Consider the following 22,412-nt stretch of genomic DNA (forward strand, 5'->3'; position numbering starts at 1 on the left):
ACTGATGTTTGACAATGTAGACAATAATGCACAATGGGCAAAAGAAGCCCTATTCTATAGAGGTACTGTGCAAATTGGATGGCCACATGCAGAAGGATGAGACAGGAACCCTATCTCTCACCACTCACACAAATTAATTCAAGATGGATAAAATACTTAAATGTAAGGCATGACACGGTAAGAATTTTAGGAGAATATGTAGGAAAAACTTTTCTAGACATCAGTCTAGCCAAAAAAAATTATGACTAATATCCTAATGGCAATCATAGCAAAAACAAAAATTAAATAGGAGTTAATTAAATTAAAACCTTCTGTGCAGGAAAAGAAACAATCTACAGAGCAAAAAAAACAACTTTCAGATTGGGAGAAAATATTTGTGCTCTACACATCTGATAAAGGGCTAATACCCAGAACCTACAATGAACTTAACAAAAAAGCAAGAAAAATATTAACCCCACTGTAAGTGGGCAAAAGACTTAAACAGAAGTTTTTCACAAGAGGGTAGACAAATGGCTAACATGCTTAAGAAAGAATTCTCAACTTTACTATTCATCATGGAAATGCAAATTAAAACCACAGTGAGATATCACCTTACTCCTGTTAGAATGGCTTTTATTGAAAAGTCCGGAAACAATAGATGCTAGCATGGATGTGAAGAGAAAGGAACACTGTTGTGGTGCACTGTTGGTGAGACTGCAAATTAGTATAACCCCTATGGAGAAGGGTATGGAGATTTCTCCAAAAACTAAACGTAGACCTATCATTTAATCCAGCAATCCTACTACTAGGTATCTATCCAAGGGAAAGGAAGTCATGTTATCTAAAAGACATCTGAACTCAAATGTTTATTGCAGCGAAATGTACAACAGTGAAGATACAGAATCATCCTGAGTGCCCACCCATTTATGAGTGGATTAACAAAATGTGCTATATGTACTGAGTACTACTTAGCCATAAGAAAGGATGAGTTAATGTCTTTTGTGGCAATTTAGAAAGAAGTGGAGACCATTATCCTAAGCAACGTGTCTCAAGAATGGAAAAACAAACACTATGTATACCCTCTAACTAATTGCAACTAACTACTGGGCACACAAGGAAAGTAAAAGTCTTTGGAAATCAATAGCGGGTGAAGAGGAGGAGAGAAAGGGCAAAAGACTATCTAACAGGTACAGTGAACACCATTTGGGTGATTGGCATTTTTATAGCTCTGACTTGAGCCATGCAGCAAAAAGATCTGGATCCCCTTAGTGTTTTAAAATAACTTTTAAAAAAGTAAGTAACCATATAAATAAATGGTTTCCAGTTGTGAGAAAAACAAAAATGTAATGTTGCCCCAAATTATATACTAAGGGACAGGGGAAGGAGGCAAACTCTACTTGTCTCCATGATCTATATTATATTTATTCAACCATGTTTTACCCTACTTGGAAAGGAGTTTCACATTTTTAGTTGACAATTTGTCTAATTTATTGTTTAACCATATTCCTTTGTATTATGAAAATCAGTAGTTACCTATGAATCTCTTTATATTTTCCATTTTTGAGGTATAATTGACTAATAAAAATTCTACATATCTATGATGTACTCCATGTTTTGATATACATGTGCATTGTAAAATGATTACCACAACCAAGCTAATTAACGTAGATAGCACCTTCACATGGTTATCTTTCTTTCATTTTTTTGTGGCAAGAACATTTAATGTATAATCTCTTTGTTTGCAAGTTTAAAAAAATCATTAATAAGCAAACCATAGGACTAGATGTATTTGCCATTTTAATAGAAGCTATTTTAGCTCTGAGGCACACAAGTAAAACTAATTTCGTTTAAATGCTTCTTGGATTCAACTACACAAATTCTACTTAAAACAAAACAAAAGAAAAATATGCCTTCTGGAATTTTGCTGTCCATGTCAATCCTTTATATTTCTATAATTGTTATGAAGGTTTTTACTATGAAATCATGAAGATAAATGGTTTCACGAAACTAAAACCGATGTAAACAAACATTATCTCTATTATTTCCTAGTTTGCGGCAACCACAGGTGGCAGGATTTCTCCACCTTGGCACTGCTGAAATTTGGGCTCAGGAATTCTTTTTTGTGGTAGTTGTTTTGTATATTATAAGATATTGAGCAGCACCTTTGTCCTCCACTCAGTAGATACTAGTAGTACACCTCCAGTTGTGACAACCAAATGTCTCCAGACATTGCCAAGTATCCTCTGGGGACATAATTACTCCAGGTTGAGAACTGCTGATGTATAGAAATCATTGCAGACTCTCTTCTTCATAGATTCCTTTCCTGCTGGAATACCTCCTTGAGTTGGCTAAGGTGGTAGGGAGGGTTGGAGCTCTATGGTAAGGGTCTGAGTGTGTATGGCTCAGCCATTTCTTTTTGGTTACCTACTTGAGCAACTTACATTTTTCTTTTTTGACCTAGGGGAAAATCTAACCTGGGTGTTAGATATCTGCAACATCTCCTTGGACTTGGTTGAAACCATCTCCTCCTTTTCTTGCATGCGTTTAGTAGACCTTCCTTTTGATGTGATTCTTGTCTAATTGGTTGCCCAAACAGGATTCGGTAGTGAGGCTAAAGAAGGAATCAAGAATGATTTCTAAATCTCTGACTTTAGCAACTGAGAGGATAGTCACATCATTTATAAAATACAACCTGGCCGGGGGGGGGGGTAGTAAGGATAGCAAATGAAATGTGCAGTGTCCCAACTGCATCTTCCGGCAGCTTGGCAGAAAGATGTTCTGAAGGACCTATGAGGCATAAAAACCAAAACCAAAACAAAAAACAAACAACAATCACAAAAGTCCTGAACAAACAAATAATCCGTAAATCCTGGATAAAATATGTTATTGCATTTCATGGCTTATGGGGGGGGAGGGAAAGCTCTAAGGTCCTCTATCCCCAGTTTAACACATACTCACACACTCACATTTGCAAACAGACAAGTAGGGGCTGAAAACCTCAGCAGGGTGCAGTGAGTAGTCTAAGGTAGCTTGCGGACTAGTAGAAGTAGATATACAATAAACAAACAAATAGATAAAATACAGTAGAACCATCACAGTTGACCACCTCCCTATATTGACCACGCCGTAGTAAGTTGACCTCATTTTCATAGACTGGACATACATGTATGTATTGGTACAGTAGGCCTAGTTCCTTATGTTGACCTGTCTATTACAATCCCTTGTGTAGTCAACTTACAGGAATTCTATACCTGTAGTACCTGTAATATATATATACTATATACCCTTGTATATAGACCACAAGACAGTGATAAGTATTATGAAGAAAAATAAGCAAGTGAAAGGGGAAAAAGGTTAGAATTTTGTGTAGATCAAGAGGGACATTTTCATTGAGGTTGAGAGATTTGAAGTAAGACCTGAAGGAAGTGAGAAAGTAAGCAAAGGAAATGCTTACAAGACATTCTCAACAGAAGGTCCTGAACTTGTGAAATTCCCCAGGAAAGAATGTGCCAACTGCCTGCAGAAAAGGACCAAGAAAAGAAGAGAATAGTTTAATTATAGTCTTTGTAAGGTCATTAAATGAGAGAGAGAAGAGTCATATATTTTAAAGTATTTTTATTTAAAAATGTTCTTAAAATCCTTACTATCTAATATTTAAGCAATATGTGTAAAAATACACATATTGTGGCCTGCATAGCCACAAGAGCACAGGGTCCACATTTTCTGTTCATCTATAGAAATGAATGAGTCACTTTCTACTCACTTTACCTAGAGACGTTTGTAACGTGCATGACTATTTTGGAAGTCTGGCTAATAACATTTTACTGACCCAGGCTTCTGGGAAATTATTTCCAAGAGAAATTAAATGACACATGATGGACAAGTACAAAACAAAAGTTTCTCTTTAAAAAAAATTTATTCAACAGGATCTAAAATGGCTGAGATTTCAGGAAAGTCTAATCATACTTTGCATGCATGCCGGCTTTTTCTTCTGAGGTCAAAAGTTACTCATTTCTATGACCTTGAAGAACTCTTCTGGGCATATTGGATATGATCTTCTGATTAAGGCAAGGATAATTTACTCTAGAAAAAATAGCAATTGTTAGTCATGTTTAAACGTTGATTCTGACGATTTTTTAAAATATGTATAATATATTCTCCCCAAATTTTGTGCATTAGTAGCTTTCTCAACATTACCATAATACAGAGAGTGTAAAAAATGTACGCACATTATAAGAAAGGAAAAAGCTGTATTAAAATTATAATACTCAAGTTACTCTAGTCACATTTGACTTCTGCAATTAAAGAGACAGAAGGTGCAATATATAAGATAAATGTTGCTGGCATATAATATGGAATCTTGTATCTCTTTAATTGCAGAAGTCAAATGTGTCTTGAGTATTATAATTTTAATATAATTTTTTCCTTTCTTAAAATCTGCATACATTTTTTGACACCCTCTGTACACATGCATAATTGTAGCAATATTAGTTCAAAAAGTACCATGCTCCGCCCTGTGAATCGATTTACTATTTCCTAATAGGATCACAGTTAAATCATAATTCTTACAAACCCTATGAAAATTTTCCGTTTTTGCTATAGCTTGTTGGGGCCAATTGCTCTGAAGTTTTGTTGGAAAATCAACTTCCAAAAGAAAGATGAATTGGTAAAAAGCATTCATTATTTAACTTGCATACATGAGCCTTCAGGATAAAGACCCAAAACTACAGGGGAGTTTGTCCACTTTTATAATTAGGTTCAACAAAGTATGGACACCTGTACAGAAAGAAATATGATTTGACAAAAAGAGTATGGTCTAACACAAAGAGATGGCATGGGGATGCCCGGTAAGTCCTGTCTGATTCATCTTGGCCTCACTGAACGTGCATTTCTTTCCTCACTAGAATAAGAATCTTATGTCCTATAGCATACAAGGCAGGTATGGCCAGTTTTCACATAGAGTATTCTTTGGTTTTAAGGCTGGCTTTTGAGAGAAAAGATTTTGGTTTCTCTGACCTACTATGAGAAGAGGGGAAGTTTCTGTTCCTAACTTCAGGGAAGGATGAGACTAAGGGTCAAGGAGACAGGAAAAGGTCAGAGAAAAATGTTTGCTTCTAAGGCTGCATCTGATGCCTTCTTTGAGGTTAGGGATATTGTTTTCTGAGACTAAACAAGCTTTTAGAGGAAATGAAAATATTTTAGAGGAAATGAAAATATGATATCACAAGCTAAAAGGAAGTAAGGAGGGGCACAGAAGTCCCTGGTAAAATCTTGTCACATTAGCAAGGGAACTTAGTTATGGAGACTTCCTAGGCAGACAGGTGGCTGCATTCTTGACAGTGAGGGGATACAATTTTTCATTCTCAGCCCATTATCTGTATCATTCATTCTCCATGTAATTTTATCCAAGCCTTGATGCTTTCAGGAGGAGCTGGGCCAAGTGACATCTAACACCAACTAGCTCCATGCTAGGCCATTCTCTATCCAGTCTGCTTGCAGCCTGGTAGGCACAGCTGACCCCAGAGGACCACAGTCCTCATGGAGGGGCCCGTTACTGAACTCATCTTTTTTTTTTAACTATAAAAGTCACTTTCACTTGCATCTCATGATAAAGTGTTGGCTCCTCTTTCAAGCACTTTTTGGGCCTGGATCATCATTGCTCAGACCTGGGATGCTGTGGGTGTCAGGCAACACGTCAGTATACTCACCCCAGGGTTCTCCGTGTAGAACTGTCTCCACCAAAAGATAGAAGCGTATGCAGCTAGTAAGAGCTGCAGCACAGTGAATGTGAGCATCACCACCAGAGCACCCTGCAAATCAGGATGCAAATAATTGGTATCCGGCACACACTAGCACTTGCACCTCCTCTGAAAGGAGCCTGGGGGATGGAGCCTCCAGTAAGAGACAAATAAAAAGGAAAAAAAAGGAAAAGAGAAAATTGTCTACTCTTTTTCTCTTTCTCTTATAGATTTCTTAACAGAAGAGAAATATGCAACCATTGCCTCCTCTCATAATGACAGGTGGGAATAATCTGCCATTTCTCTCTGGCTGCTTTTATTACTTTCTTTTTGCTTTTGTTGCTTTTATTGTCATGATAATGTATCTAGATATGTATCTGATTCTGTTCTTCCCACTTGGTCTCAGTGCATTCCTACAGTCTGAAATTTCATATTTTTCTTTAATTCTAAAAAATTCTTTTATTTATTTTTGCATACTTTGTCTCTTTCACAGTCTTCCACTGGAAACTCTTATTAGATGTGTGTGGAACCTTTTCACTTCTGTCTATCCTCCATTTCTTTTAATCTCTCGTTCACATTTTCCAGGTTTTTATTTTAGTGCATGTGTTCTGTGTGATTTAAGCAGCCTCAAATTTGATTTCACTCTCTTTTTGAGTATGGTGAATCTTTGTTGAACTGATGTGCTCAGCTTTTTACTTTAAAGACCCCAGTTCTCATTTCCAATCATGCCATTTAGTCCTGTTCCAAATCTACTTGTACTTTTTTCCTTATCTTCCAGTTCTTTAATTTTGTTTAATTGCCTTACTATATTTTTAATTAAATATATTAGTAATTATATATAAACATATTATATTAAATGTATTAATAATTTTTGATTATTTTTAGAATATATTTTCACAATAGCTTCATTCAAATTATTATATTATCTCCAATTATCATATTGTTCATATTTCCCATGGTTTTGTTGCTGTTATGATGTTTCTCATAATCTCTTTATTATTAGATAATTTCAGTGTATAGTGGTGGTTGGGCCCTTTGATATGTGGGTGTGGGTTCATGGCTCGCCCTATAGATAGTAGTTTTAGGTTTGATTCTGCTGGAATATTAGGGGTTTCACCGATGTAGTAGTAGTTTTTAAGTGAGTCCCTTTATTTGAGGGTCCCCTATTTTAAATGTAATTGTGAATTTGGATATCATATCTGCACAAGGCTTAGTGAGCTGATGGCAGGGATCTTCTTCTTAGTATGATGTGCAGAAATATTTACCTGTTATATTTTCACAAATCGACTAAATATTCAGTCTCAATTTCTAACACTTTTGTGTGATACTCAATGTGGGCCTGAAAAACGTTAAATCCTGTCATGGGCATTAAAACTCCATTATCTTGCTTTGGACACCAATGTTTCTGTCCATACTTCTTTAGAGACAGTTTGATGAAATGAAATTATCTTTTCCTTTAAATTAACCCCCCGATATCCCAGTGCGGGGAGATGCCTTCCACCCTCATTACATTACCTGATGTCTGTTGCCTGCACTGGGGTTATACCGTCTCCCTCCCAGGTGGGCCTCTATGCTTTTCTACTTCCTCATCCTCCTGCATCAAAGTACCTGCTTTTTACAACCTCCGGGTCACACAGGCAAACTCACAGGAGTCTGTGAGTGCAAAGGCTTGGACACACTTGCTGAGATCTGTCAGACAGCGCCAGAAGAATGAGAGATAGACTTGGGTTCCCACTGTTCCTACTGTGAGGAGTCACAGAAGACATCTTTCACGTTTGTGGTTTTAACACTACGATCCTATATTTAGAGGATTGACTAGGCCGGGCTCATCACCATCAACAGCTGGTGGGAAGGTGGCAAGAAAATACTGCCCAGAGATGGTGACATTTCCGTGAGGGGTCAAATCTATGGGTAAGCCGTCTCCTATCTCCCCTTACTTTCCCAGCCATTCAGGGTCAAAGTACCATAATGGAGGGTTTGGGCTTAAGGTTTAAGTTCTGTGCCTAACTTAGTATAGGCTCCACTGGCATACATTTGAAGAAATTATGGCGTGTGGCTTTCCCTAGTTCTCAATTCTCTGAAGATCAGAAGATAAATCATCTCTAAGGGGTAGGGGACTTTGACTCCAGGGAAGGATCCCAAAAGAGAAAATAACAAATTTAAATAAAAAAGAATATTTATCTGCCTTGAGAAAAAAAAAAAGCCTGCTCAACAAAAGGGGTATTCTGGGAGGTAACCCTATTTTATTTGGAATTCTTAAGATCTAAGAAAAACCACTGAAGGGATAGACTGCCCACTTCCCTTCTTGATTTCCTCTTTTGACTTTATACCACGCATCCTGGCATCATGCAGTCTCCTGACGGGCCTCTTTCAGCCATGCTTTTTTTTGTTTGTTTTTCTGTCTGCTTCCAGACATGCAGACCAACAATACCGGAGACTGCTGACAAGGCAGAGACTATGCAAAGGAGAGACACAGATTTCATATGACAGGATATTGAATCTGAAACTACTTACTGTTAGACTTTTGTGGGTCGAGACACAGTCCCTGACTTCATACAATGAGTAATAGTACTCCGAATAAGGCAGTGAGGATAGATATTCCTTGCCTGAGACACAGCGTTGAGAGGCTGTCTCCAAGGTCACCAGGCCATCAGTGAGGAGGAGGAGGCCTGCTCCAGCACTGACAGAACTCATTGCATTTGAGATCAGGCTGCTCAGGGCCTGGAAAAGAAATTCTATATCGATCTTTCCTTGCAGAACCAGCACATGGGGCCTGCTGTTCTCTCTCTGCCCCTTGTGCTGCAAAGGAGCTTCCTGTGTCTGTTTCCTCCTCTAGTCTGTGCACTCCTAGTGGCACAGATTGTGTTTATCCATCTATGTTTCCTTCTGTGTTGTACAGTGTATCACATGCTGTAATTGGTAAGTGCTTGTTGAATAAGAGACTGTATGAATAATTCCTCCTTAGGGAGAGGGCTTCTGCCTGCTTGACTCTCTATAGCACTCAAGATAGAGATGGTACAGTTCACAGCACCACCACCATTTCCCCCGACTTCCTCAACAGCTTTAGAATTATTCTACTGCCGATGGGCTTCTAGAATACAGCCTTTGGTCCCCTCTGGGAAACCCAGTCTATGGCTGGCTTTGCCCTACATGAAGGAGCAGCTTCAGAGAAAAGGCAGAGGCAACCAGGAGAAGCTGAAATACCTTTCTATAGGATAATCAGGCCTGTGGGAACATAGCATGTGCTTACAACTGACAATCGACTGACCTTCGATTGACATTCAATGCTTGCTCAAAGTGATAAGCACATATCCTCAGTTTCCCTAAGTGGCAAAGCACGAGGGGGATGCGTGTGGGCTTAGACAGCATGTTCTCTCTCAACCCACTCAAATGAAGGAACTGTAGCCACATTCCGCACAAACCTTGGAGGGGTTGGGGGAGGAAGCAGCAAAAGCCTCTTCTCTTTCCATAGCAACTTTCCTTCTCCCTGTCCACACACCCATGAAGGTGACTTAGGGACGAGCCATGTCCTGATCCAAGAACACAGGGTCTGTCTGGTCATGCATGAGGACACGTGGATGGTATAGTGCCCGGCATATGCCCCCAGGGGTTGACGCGGCTGTTTTAAATAGTTGATAGCCTTGGATGGGGTCAGAGTTCTGGGCTTGAAATCAGGAAACCTCATCGCCCATCCTAGCTCTGACACTGACTTGTCTGTGTGTTTGAACAGGTTCCTTCCTACTCTGGGCTTCAGTTTTCTCATTCATAAAATGTGGAGGATGAACATGCTGATCTCAGAAGTGGCTTTCCAAGTGTCCTGAATACACAGAAAGAGAAATCTATACTTAGAGTGACCTGACAACAATACGGGCTCCACATATTGGGCACAGGACAACATGTAGACTCTATTTCTCATGTGGAAATTTGAGGCAAAAGCTCTGCCCCTTCCAGCTAGTCTTTCTTTAGGGACTCAGCACATGAAGCCATTTCCAGGGCCAGGGAAGAAGAGGGCAGGGTGGTCCTGCCCAGGACACCGTACCCTCTAGTGATGCTTGGACAGAGAAGAGGAAGTGCTGGAAGCTGGGGTTTCAGTGTCTTTGCTAATGAATCATCATGCCCTGGGAGAGCCTTTTTCCCCAAAATGTAGATTAGGATTCAGGAGGATGGGCTGATGAATGTGGTTCTTATAGGCCTGACCCACCCACTAGGTATTTCAGCATCTTCAGTTTACTTCTGCCTTTTCTCCAAAGCTGACCCCTTAAGTAAGGCACAGCCATAGGTTGGCTTTCCTAGGAGGGACCAAAGGCCATGCTTGAGAGGCACGTTGGGCAATAGAATGATTCTGAGGCGTGAGGAAGTCCGGGAGGTGTTGGCACTGGTCAGGGCAGTGCTGTCTCTGTGTTCTGAGCTGCGGTCAGTGCTGATTACGTCTCTTCTCCCCACCCCTGTGTGCTCTCTCTACAGACCTCATCAGACAGGACTCAAACGTGCTTACCCTCATTCTCCCCCACTTCACTTTGAACTGATTTTCTTTCCTGGGCATCCAATTATCAAGGATGAGTCTTTGTGTAGAAATAGTCTCCTCCAGCCCAGAAAGAGAAGCCTAGTTCCTCTCATGGGCAGGAGAGGGACAGGAGAATGAATGCCTCCTACCTGACATTTGACTTGAAAATTTTAAAATATATCATGGACTTGTTACAACTTGTTACCATGGCGACAGAATAGGATGAACAACCATCCTGGTTTGCCTGGGGATGAGGGAGTTTCCTAGGATGTGGGGTTTGGGGGGCTAAAACTGAGACAGTCCTAGGTTGTCAACCTGACATGAAAGGGTTGAAATTAGTGTGAAGTTCCAACTCTAGGAACAGGAATATTTGAAATCAAAAAGAACTTCTTTAAGAGGTAAGGTTTTGAGGAAAAAACATAAAAGGTCTTTAGGCCCTAGCTGGGATGGTTGGCTACACTGTTAAAGGTCAAAGTAGCAACTTGTAAAAAGTCTATGGTACCTTTAAAACTTTCTACTTTTTGAACAACTGAGGTAAACCTCCTGCTCCTCCAAACTTGGGTTATGATACAGAACCATCACTTTTGCATCATTTTTTTGTTTGTTTGTTTAAGGACAGATCTCACTCTGTTGCCCAGGCCAGAATACCATGGTGTCACAACATCAAACTCTTGGGCTCAAGTGATCCTCTTGCCTCAGCCACTCAGGTAGCTAGGACTACAGGTGCCACCACAATACCCCGATAGTTTTTCTATTTCTAATAGAGATGAAGTCTTTTTCTTTCTCAGGCTGGTCTCAAACACCTGAGCTCAAAGGATCCACCTACCTTTGTCTCCCAGAATGCTAGGATTATAGGCGTGAGCCACCACACCCAGCTCAGAAGCACTATTTTTATGGAGAAAGCACTGGTCTAGAACGCAAGAAATTTGGGCTCTACTCCTGGCCTCGCCAGTGGACCAGCCAGAAGAGCATGGGCTTCATAATCTGTTTTAAATTTCATTTCCCTAAATTGTAAAATGAAAATTTTGAACTGGAAGCATTAACTCCAAGGTTCTTACAATTCTGATCAAATGAGATTTTACAGTTTTCATACTTACAAGGGGCTTAGTTGATTTTTTTCCAGAGACAATTGAGAGAGATCCAGTAACACCAAACTGCTCAAAGAAGAGAGAAATGATCAGTTAAATTATCTTGTGGAAATGTGGTCACTATGTTACTATTACTCATTCAATCTAAAAGTGACATTGGAAAAATTTTAGGAAGATAACAAAGCCGGAATGGTGTGGGTCCTTATTGACAGAGAGACCTGATGTCTCCCTTTAGGATGCTCACCGTGACTTGGAAGAACAGGCATATGCATGGACAGGTTTGGTTTAATTAGTGGAAGTCACTAGGAGCTATGGAACTCTGGAGAGAAGGTGTACATGGGAAGTAAAGTATTACTAAATTACAATGTTGAAAGAAAAGAGGTTGAGACAGACTAAAGCCTTGAATGGATAGAGAGATGGGAGCTGCCAATAGAAGCAGTTAAGAAAGAAGTTTTGGTGAGACCAAGGTGCAGAGGTATATGGACTGGAAGCTATTGTGGCTTGATAAAGTGGTTATGATAAAGTTCCAAAAGTCAATATTTGGTCCCAGTAGTATTAAGGACCCAGCTAATGGATGGAGGATAGTCTGAAAAGCTGAAATGTTGGTTAAGCTTGTGGTTTGGGTATTATGTAGTCACAGACAAAGAAAGTCTGCCATGAAGTAACACTAGCTTCCCCAAGGAAATGTGGGGCCCACGGACAGAGTTATATAGAGAAGTCAAAAAAAATTCTGCTATGGGGCAGGAGCAGGCCTTATTGCATGTTATCAAAGTTTGTGTCCACACAGGGACTATACCCACATAGAAATGGTGCCTTGGCATCATTTATCTGTCCAGAATGTGTGCAGAGGGTACTACATGGAAAAGAGATGACCCTTTGTGGGACCCATGAGTCTGCCCTGGCTACTTTCTAGAAGAAAATAAAAAAGATGCACTGGGCCTTTTTTCATAAGTAATTATCTGGAAGGCAGCAAACAGTTTCTCAAGTGCTCAGGGTTACCTCTGAATGCATAGCAAGGGTGCCCCTACTTCCCATGAATCTCACCATTGCTAATACAAATCTTTGCATCTGCCAGTTATACTCATTTTATTGTTTAAAAATTATCTTCTCACTCCTACCTGACAAGTGAATTATTCTTAAAATGGAAGAAATCCAGCTGCAAAGACAAAAAACCCTTCTCTTTCTCCAGGAGTGTGCTATAATGTCAGGTAAGAACCATCATACTGGAATGCCCACTATATTGCTGGCCCCTGGATGCTCACATAGGAGGACAGATTGAACCCCTCTGCTGCTCTTCTTGAATAAGAGAGCAGAAGAGGGAGCATCAAGGCCTTGGACTTCTCCTGGCTCCCTACCTCCTGAAGACTGAGTCACTCCACAACTAAACACCCAGTTAGCATTTACAAAGCATGACCTCTTTTAGGGACCCCACTCTACTCACACACAGAGCTCCTACAAATGGGTACCCGGACATCAACACCTTGGAAACCGCTGGATCGAAGTGGGAGGGGTAGGAAGCAGAAACCAAAATGGCCCCCAAACTTAAAATCATCAGGCAACATAGGATCTGGATAGTCTGCAAGACACAAGAGGGAAATTCTAGAACACACTTCAAAACAGATAAAAGTCGTTACTTAAATGCATGCACATTGTGCATTACAAAAAGTATAAAAATATAATTTGTCATACTAAAAAGGAAAAAAATGTTATAAGGCACAAAGTCACATATAACTAACTTCTTTTCTTTTCTAATAGGATTATTAAACAAATCAGGAAGTGACCATATGAACATTTTAACTTTATTTTGAAGATGACATTGGACAAATCTTTTTTGTTTAATTCTTTAAAAGGTGCAAGGAGAAAAGTTTTCTGGAGAACCCTCCTGTTAGGTGGAGGGTAAACTTTTCATAGTATTAAAGGTCTTGATTTCAACTGAAATCAAATAGAGCAGTTGTCTCTACTGCTACCAGTTCATCTTAGTTTATTCATCATTGGATTTTAATAATAATAATGTTTCTGCTATCAGTAATAATAATAGTTTACAACTCTTGAACAAGCTCTACATTCTGTGTACCAGGCATCCTCAAACTACATCCTGCCGGCCACATGTGGCCTGCCTAGGACATTTATACGGCCCGCCGGGTGTTTTTGCCATCCCTGCTTGTCCTGCTTAGCAGCCAGCTTGTCTTGGGGCCCATAGTCCGGCCCTCCAATGGTCTTAGGGACAGTGAACTGGCCCCCTGTTTAAAAAGTTTGAGGACCCCTGCTGTGTACTGTTCATTTCATCATTTTTACAGATGAGAAAAGCATGACACAGGAAGTTAAAGTAATTTTAACAAACTAGAACAAATGGCCAAGAGGAAGAACTAGGATTTTAGCCATTAGTTTGATCTAGAGCCCATATTTTTCCCACTGTTTAATGCATATGCGATTGAAAAATGATGCAAATACTGGGAAAATAAAGTTGAAAGAAGTCAGTCTTTCATAGTTAATATTCACTGAATACCTCCTGTGTGCCAGGGACCAGGGAACAAAGGAAATGAACGCCATGACCATTGGAGAGCTTATATGTACTGTGTCCTCCACAGACCAGCTTCATGGAAGGCAGAATGGACTAAAGACAAAATAGTAGGGCATGATGTCTGTGAAGTAATGGAAGCCTGGTGCAAACTGTGTAGGGCTTTGTAGGCTATTTTTTAGAAACTTTGCTTTTCATTCTGAGCAAAAAGGAAATTCCAATAGGTGATTTTGAACAAAGATATCATTTGCACTTAAAAAAAAATCACTCTAGCTGCTGTTTTGAGAACAGGTTGTAAAGAAACAGGGCATAGAGATTATTAAGGAGGATATTTGGATAATTTGTATGGGAGATGATGTTGATAGTAGAGGGAGTGAGAAGTAGTCAGGTTCTAGTTGTACAATGAAGATGAAACCTACAGAAATTCTGGAAAGTTTGAATGTGGGTGTGAAAGAGAGGAATGAGGTTGACTCCAAGGGTGTTGGTCTGAGTAACTGAAATAATGGTGTTGACCTAGACCCGAGATGGCAAATACTGTACAAGGAGTAGGCTTGAGAGGAAGATCGGGATTGTAGCCTGGGACAAGTTAAGGGAGAGATGCCTAGCAGACACCCAAATGGAAATGCTTATAGGCTGGTGAATGTCTGAGTCTTGAGTTTGAAGGAGAGCTCAAGGCAAAGAAGATAGTTTATTTTTTTCAAGCATCAGTGAAAGTGATATGTAAAGCCATATTAATGGATGAGACGACCAGTGGAGCAGATATAGAAAGAGAACAGAAGCAAAGAACTCTGTAGTGCTCCATTTTTAGGGTCAAGGAAATAAATTTGAGACAGTAAAGGAGGTGAAAAAGGTCCATCCATCGAGGAAAGAGGAAAATAAGAAGGGCGTGATGTTCAAGAAGCCATGTGAATAAGATATTTTACATAGGAGAGAATGCACAAATTGAGAGTTAACATTAAATAGAAGGTGGGGATTTATTCCTGGTAATGGAGAGGAAAGAAAGGATATATGGGCATGGATGTGAGTAACTGGAGATGCATGCCAGCTTGCGGACTTTTCAGATTGCCTCAGTTTTCTTAGTGTTATAGAAAACAAAGTTATCAATGGAGAGTGAGGGCAGGGAAGAATCATTAGAGGTCTGGGGAGGGGGGAAGTATGAAATATAGTAGAGACAGTTGACCACCTCCCTACATTGACCACCTGCTTAAATGGACCTAATTTTCACAAACTAGACATGCAGTTCATCAGTACAGTAAACCTAGTTCCTTATGTTGACCACCTCCACACATTGACCAGTCTGTTCCAATCCCTTGGATGATCAACTTACAGAGCTTCTACGATAATTTTCTGGGGTATTAGGAAAATGAATGGATGGAAAATAATCATCTACTTTTTAGGCAGCATTAACAGTCCATTTGAGGTTATAGTCACAAATCTAAAGTGGGGTGTGTGTGTGTGTATGTGTGTGTTCAGCTGAAGTCAGCTGCCTGCATGCAGGTATGGAGTAGGCAAATGGGCAGAGTTGGAATCAGTGTTTCCATTTGCTTGAAGCATTTGCTATGGGTAGATGAGGCCATGGTTGTTGAGGGCACTCAAGAGAGAGAGTGAACCATGAGATCTTGGCCAGGTGAGGCAAGAAGTGAGCATATAAAGAAGTAAGGTTTTGTGAAAAGGGATATAATCAATGAATCTTGATGAAGTTAAGGAAAAACCAGAGTTGGGTATAAAGATGATTATGCTAACTGACCCTAAATTTCAGAGGCCACAGTTGAGCAGGTTTCTAAGTTGGGAAGAGGTAGTTGTTGGATTTTCCAAGGGAATATTCAGAACCATAGGAAGGTTAAAGTTCTGGATATGAAGAATGATGACTGAGGATCCTTGGGTGTCTTATAGTTATTCATGTGAACAAGGCTAAATATATAGTGAAGTTAGCACAGATTTTATCATATCAAAATGTTGGAAAACTAGCTTAAAGTAAGATCTTTAAGTATACTGAGAAAATCGTTGAGAAAAAAATCAAGCATACTCAGTAAAAATCTCTACCATACTAAAGGCAAATTAAGAGAAACGAGTTTGTTAATTGTGTAGCATTCCCGTAGAAAAGATCTAGTGGTTTTACTTAATTTACAGAAATTTACAGAAGAATATACTTTTTCCATAAAACTCCATTTCATATTTCAAGTAGCCTGGGATCAGGCAGAAGCAAGTGCAAGATTTCCCCAGATCCACTATACATCTGTCTTCTAGATACATTCACAATAAATATTGTCAGTGTCCCCCTTAAAACAAGATGGACTTACTCCAAGAACTGTGGCTTCTTTTTGCAGATCATTCTGTCGGTAATAATCTTTTTGGTAAGTGTGTCCAGGTTTCTCTCTTTTGGGGATAACTGTGCCCTCTGGAGTGAAGGTGTCGACAGCCCCTTTGGTTTTGGCCTGTGATACCATGATGCTGATGGTGCTGGAAGAGGCACTGACATTGGTTAGTTCCCAAAATTAGTCTACAGACTCAGTCTCCCAGAGATAGGACCAGGGGTTGGAGACCTGCAGCCTTAAGACCACGCGTGGCAGACACAACAAAGTCATTCAAAGGTTAGTAAACTTTAACAAATAGCTTTCATTTTTTGAAATTATTAAATACATAGAAGTTAGGTTTTTGCAGGATAGTGTACATTGAATGTGGACTTATTTGGTTATAGCGCAATTAATTTGGCTTTCCAACGGGAAAAGATTCCCCACCCTGGAATAGACATTGTAGGAACTTCAGAAGGTTTTTCTCCATTACTTAAAGTGTTGCTTGTCCCCAGAACAGGGAGATCCAGAAAGCACTGGAAATCTAGCATGACTGGCTTTCTTTGCATCGTGGACAAGAAAGATAGCACCAGGAGAAAGCTGTGACCTTTGAGAGTCCTACAGTTGAGAGAGGAACAATTCACACAGAGCCTGCTTTGCATCTCTGAATGTGTCCACATCATTCTTCCTGCAATGACCCCAACTTCTAGCTTGTCTTCCCCCTCCTGCATCTCTGCTTCCCCTTGGCTGCATTCTCACACCACATCCCCTGAGCCAGTATTCTGGGCTACTTCTACACTGCTAAGCCCACCAATCTTTATTTTGTTTGCACTAATATGTTGTCTGGATGCTGTTCCACTTTCCTTTCCCATAGCAAGAGGGACTGTCCCATCCAAAAAGTTCCCCATGCTTACATTAGCTTAACAATTAGTAATATAAACATTTACTTAACTCCAGGCACTAGACCAGTGGTTCTCAAACTTCCTAATGCCGCAGCCCTTTAATACATTTCCTGTGGGTCACAACCCACAGGTTTAGAACTGCTGCACTAGACTATTGTAGCTCTAATCTTTGTAACAACCCTGTGTTAGATGTTATTAAATCCATTTTGTACATTAGAAACTTGGAATTAGTAAGTTCAGGGAATTTTCGTTACATGGCATTGTCAGTCAAGGCACACAGCCTGGCACATAGAATGTGTTCCACACATGGCAGCAAATATATTGCGTTACTGGCAAATGACTGGACTGAGCCTAACAGGGTCAGAAGCGTGTGATGTTTTTCTCTGCACCACATTCATTCTCCTTATCTTCCCCTTTCTTCATCCCTGACATTGGCAATTTCAGTGTAGACTTAAGGAGCAGTTGTCTGCTGCCTGCCAGCTCAGCCACTGGAATTTTGCCCAGATCAGCTCTTGGTATCACATTCTCCTTCCTCAAGGCCAAAGTTTAGTTAAAGTCTTGTGATCCTCTGAAAGTGCCACAGTCTACTCCCTGATGTCTCTCCTCAATGTCTTTGTGTTTTAGGAATGGTTCAAGGCTCTCTTTGATGGAGTGCATAGCATGTAAAGATTGAAAATGGCATCCAGAATGCTGTTATGAGTGGGGGAGATGGGAAAGGACTCTGGAGACGAGTCTGATGCCTGGACATCCAGTTACATGTCTGAGCACGTGTGTTGCAGTCTAGTCCTACATTAACCCCTTATCCACCAATACTACTGAATTCCCTATAGGCAAGTTATTTTAGCCTCTTCTTGGGTTTATGGTGCAGGTTAGATGAGATGATGCACATAATGGGCTCATCAAAGAGTGGGGCATGTGATAAGCTCTCAGTAAAGATTAGTTTCATCTAATACTCACTGGAAGTCCAGCTCGGATATTGACTAGCTGTCCACAGGCAGATTATTTCCCCTCATTCATCCTCCATGTTAGCAGTGGTTATATTTTATGAAGAACTACTATTTGATTTTAAAATCTAGAGTCCTAGTCATTTTCTGTAAAATAGGGATAATGATACTATCATTAAGGGCCCTTGTGAGGATGAGAATGGTGTATGTGATGCCTGGTGTTGCGCCTCTTGGAGTGATATCAAGCACTCCAATATAGTTAGTAAATGTTTGTGGCTGGGTGTGGTGGCTCATGCCTGTAATCCTAGCACTCTGGGAGGCTGAGGCCAGGGGATTGCTTGAGCTCAGGAGTTGGAGACCAGCCTAAGCAAAAGTGAGATCCCGTCTATTAAAATAGCTGGAAACTGTGGTGGGTGCCCATAGTCTCAGCTACTTGGGAGACTGAGGCAAGAGGATTGCTAGAATGTAAGAGTTTGAGGTTGCTGTGAGCTATGACAAGCACTCTACCCAGGGTGACAAGTGAGACTCTGTCTCAAAATAAAAAAAAATTTGTGATCCCACTAGGTTTTTACTTCTAGATCCCTGCTTTAGCCCAGTGTCTCATGCTCTCTGGACATCAAGTACCTTAAGTGAAGAGTTACCTAAAATTAATTTCTTTGTATAAGGAGAAATTTTTATTTCTGGGCATTTTGAAATCTGGATGGAAGTCTGGGTGGGGTTACCTGAAGTAGAAAGGGAAGAGTACTGACACCAAATCCTTGCCAAGGACCTCGGATGAGGATTCCGGTACATGTTTAAAGTCAGAGAAGTGGCAAAAAGCCACTTCTAAGCCCTAGGCTTAGAGGGATTCTAGGTTTCAAAATCAAATAGTAGTTCCTGATAAAATGATAACCACTGCTAACAAGGACTGGGCCCTCACTGTGAAGATGGCACTCTATTATGAGCTTTGCATAGAGTCTAATTTAATCTGCACAATGACTCTCAGAGATGGGTGCTATTGTTGCCTGAATTCTGAAGGTAAGAACAACATGGTTTAGAGAGGTAAAATAGCTTGCACAAGATTGCTTATCTAGCAAGTAGTGAAGGCAAGATTTGCACCCAGACTGTGTAAGGCCAGAGGTAATCTCTATCCCCTGAAGGTTTGTGCACACCCACCTAGCTACTCTGGCACACCCCCCACCCGACTTTCGTCCTTTCTCCTTTATGGTTAAAGCACTGGCTGCCACTCATAGTCTCCATAACCTTCCCTAGGAATATTTCTGACCTTAGGGAATGTGTATTGAAGTTCTCCATCACCAAAATTGTCCACATATTGTGGAAACTTGACTTTTGCCTTGCTCCTTTGCAGTTTAATAACCCAAACACACCTGCTGGACCCCCTTCTTCTTAATTGTCTAAATAACCAGCATCCCTAGTTCTGAGTCCTTCCTTTGCTTAGTAGGCCTCATACCCACGGCCTCATCTCAGCTTCATAGCAAGGATTCAGTGTCAACACTCTTCCATTTCTAGTTCAGGTAATCCCACCCAGACTTCCACCCAGATTTCAAAATGCCCAGAAATAATGCCCAGGATATGTGTGATTCTAAGCCTGAAGCCAAGACCTGGAAGCCCTGGTCCATCAATCCCAGGTTGATGGCATCAACCCCATAGCCACCAATTACTGGTTGATGCCATCATGCTGACAGCCTGTCTGAGTACTTTTTTTTTCTTACATTTTGTTTGTTTTTAAAAGAGCTCATGAAGTAGCAATTTCAATTACAAAGGGAGTAAATCTTGAAGAATAAAACAATAAAGTTTCTTAACCAGTCAGTAACTACTGTTTCATACATACATAACCTCCACATTCTCTCTTTCCCCCAGTGTCACTTTGTCTCTGTCCTCTTTGTGTATATTCACACAGATTTCCTAACTCTCCATGAACAATCATGGCATCCATGCCATTTGGAGCCCCTATTTTTGTGTGTGGTGTTGTTCTGTGGATGTCTTTGACAAACGAATAGAGGTAACAAAAATCCTCACTTTAGAAACCAAATGGTAACATGAATGAACCTTGAAGACAATGTGCTAAATGCAATAAACCAGTTGCAAAAGAAAAAATATTATATGATTCCACTTATATAAGGCACCCAGAGCATTACAATTCACATAGAGTAGCACAGTGGTTGCCAGGGTCCAGGGGGAGGGTTAGGGTGCTATGGTTTAATGGGTATAGAGTTTTATTATGGGAAGAAGAGAGAGTTCTGGCATTAGGTGGTGTTCATGGCTACAGAACAACGTGAATGTATTTAATGCCACTGAATTGTACACTTAAAAATGGTTAAGTGTATTTTACCACAATAATAAAAAGCCAAATGTTATATTCAATTAAATGGATGTTTCTAGATTCATCTAACTAGTTGCATATTCATGGCTATTTCAAGTTATTTCTATTCTTTCTTTCTTTTTTTTTAAACACTATGAACAATGGTATAATAAATGTCTTTGCATTCTGTGATGCCTCATCTATTCAATTATCTCTTTGGAGTAACATATCCAAGTAGATTTACTGGATTTAAAGATACAATACTTAAGTTTTGACACATATTGATATTTTTTAGGAGGAATTATATATAATAAAAATACTTTGTTTCACAAGAAGTCTCCAACTGGTGCCTTCACCTCCCAACACCATATTCTGAGATGCTTTGTCCATCCATATTCACCAAGTGTACTCAGACAGACACGAAGTGGCCCACAACTTCTCAAAATGGTTCTAAATCTGTACTTTGGAGACAGGTCATGGCATGGAGGTCAATGGCTCTGCACAGCAATTTTTGTATTGCAGAATTCAAATAGAACAAGGGGGGCCTAATGCAGAATCAGTGTAATTGCACAGTGTTTGTTGAGAGTACGTTCTGTTTATGACTGAGTGATGCACCAGGGAAAGGCAGAGAACTTGTAGAAAATCATCATCTGACATCTTGAGGGAAACCTAAGAATCATTTCACCCCAATTTTCTTAATTGGCAAGTGACACAAAGTGAGGCCAGTAAGGGGAACTGACTTACCGATTCCTGCAGGCAGGGAGTCAGGTGCAGAGACAGGATGAGAATCCGATTCCTGGGCTGTCTGTTCAAAAGCACATAATCTCCCCCCAAAAGCCACAAACCAAACTGAGGTGCTTACCTGTTCCTATTCTCAAAGCTTGGACCTGTGTGTTGTGGCTGGCTTGTCCTCTCACCTCTGGGGAGCTCTCAACCAGAACCGCCCACTGGCTGTTCCTACCAGAACGACCTCACTGCTCTGCTCTCCAACCCCCCAGCCTCCCACCTCTTCCTCAGCACAGTATTTATGACTGCACAGGATACAGATTTTGCTAGAGTTACAGCTGATATATGAAAAGTGCCTTTGCTTCCTCTTTCTATATTTTAAATAACACAACATAAAAATCATACATGAGAAAAAGAGCTATGAGCAGGTTATTCGGTGAGTTGAGTGGTCCTGTGGTCACAGTTAGAATTAATTTTTACCTTTTCCTTTGTGGAGTTAGGTATGTCAACTAGTTTCTCTGAGCTTGAGTTTTCTTTTCTATTAAGTGGAGGATGGATAATAATAATAATTCTACTCCATGATCATTAGGAAAATTAAAGAGAAATGATGTAGAGAGTTTATGAAAACTTAATAACTATTGAAAATAATGTTAATTTTGAATTTGGGAGAATTTATTCATTTTCCCATTTCCCTGGCTCTTGATTACCTGAAAAGAACTTGTGGAGACTCAGTGACCACTTGTTACTTCGTATTTTTTGTGGGGGACAGGATCTGTCTTTATTGTCCCAGCTAGAGGATAGTGGCATCATCATAGCTCACTACAACCTTACACTCCTGGGCTCAGCCTCACACTCCTGTCTCAACTTCCTGAGTAGCTGGGACAATAGATACGCCACCACACCTGGCTAATGCTTTCTATTATTTATAGAGGCAGGATCTTGCCATGTTGCTCAGGCTGGTCTTGAACCCCTGGCCTCAGATGGTCCTCCTGCGTTGGCATCCCAGAGTGACAGGAATACAGGCGTGAACCACTATGACTGGCCTACTTGTCACTTCTGTGATTGCTTCTCCATTCTTTGTCTTTAGCTTTGCACTCAGAAAACTCCAGGCATATCTTGGGAAGGAAGCCGGTGCCATGGAGTCAGAGGCTGAGCCAGTAGCTCATGTTCTGGGAAGCACTGGCCATTGTGGGAACATTCTTGTCACTGTCATGTTCCTTTTAAGGCTTCTTGGAAAATAGTCTTTACTCAGAGGCAGAGGGTGTAGGATTGTTCTGGGAGGTGCAGCCTAGGACAGCAGCTGGCAGCATGGTACACTCCACGTACATTGTCACGATTTCCTGTGTTACAGAATTAGAATAGAACAAGGGGAGTCCTAATGCTGTTTAAGGCTGTCTCCTCAGGGAGAAGCAAATCTAAA

General features: G+C 40.5%; 1 protein-coding gene across 2 annotated transcripts; it reads right to left on the reverse strand.

Annotated features, from left to right (window-relative positions):
- Window positions 1–3,903: 3,903 nt before the first annotated feature.
- On the reverse strand, window positions 3,904–21,261 carry MS4A7 (membrane spanning 4-domains A7). 2 transcript variants are annotated; one of them, XM_003802686.3, is made up of 7 exons: window positions 21,129–21,261; window positions 16,128–16,287; window positions 12,751–12,885; window positions 11,319–11,375; window positions 8,232–8,438; window positions 5,688–5,789; window positions 3,904–4,062 (listed from the first exon to the last, which is right to left on the reverse strand). In XM_003802686.3, the coding sequence occupies exons 2-7, from the start codon at window positions 16,272–16,274 to the stop codon at window positions 4,042–4,044; spliced, it is 669 nt and encodes a 222-aa protein (XP_003802734.2). In that variant the 5' UTR covers window positions 16,275–16,287; window positions 21,129–21,261; the 3' UTR covers window positions 3,904–4,041. The 2 variants fall into 2 exon arrangements, with proteins under 2 accessions (XP_003802734.2, XP_023364290.1); XM_023508522.1 differs by lacking the exon at window positions 21,129–21,261 and adding an exon at window positions 21,011–21,118.
- Window positions 21,262–22,412: the final 1,151 nt, after the last annotated feature.

Source organism: Otolemur garnettii, unplaced genomic scaffold (genome assembly GCF_000181295.1).
Source record: "Otolemur garnettii isolate 467f Iridium unplaced genomic scaffold, OtoGar3 scaffold00254, whole genome shotgun sequence".
Classification (NCBI taxonomy): domain Eukaryota; kingdom Metazoa; phylum Chordata; class Mammalia; order Primates; family Galagidae; genus Otolemur; species Otolemur garnettii.

Excerpts from the sequence above, each read along its gene's own strand:
- MS4A7 (XM_003802686.3), bottom strand. The coding sequence starts at position 16,274 with ATGGTATCACAGGCCAAAACCAAAGGGGCTGTCGACACCTTCACTCCA. Across the intron at positions 12,886-16,127 it reads AAGAAGCCACAGTTCTTGGA|ACTATCCAGATCCTATGTTG; the intron begins GTAAGTCCATCT and ends TGTGTCTTGCAG. Across the intron at positions 4,063-5,687 it reads TCTACACGGAGAACCCTGGG|AGTAAATTATCCTTGCCTTA; the intron begins GTGAGTATACTG and ends TATTTTTTCTAG.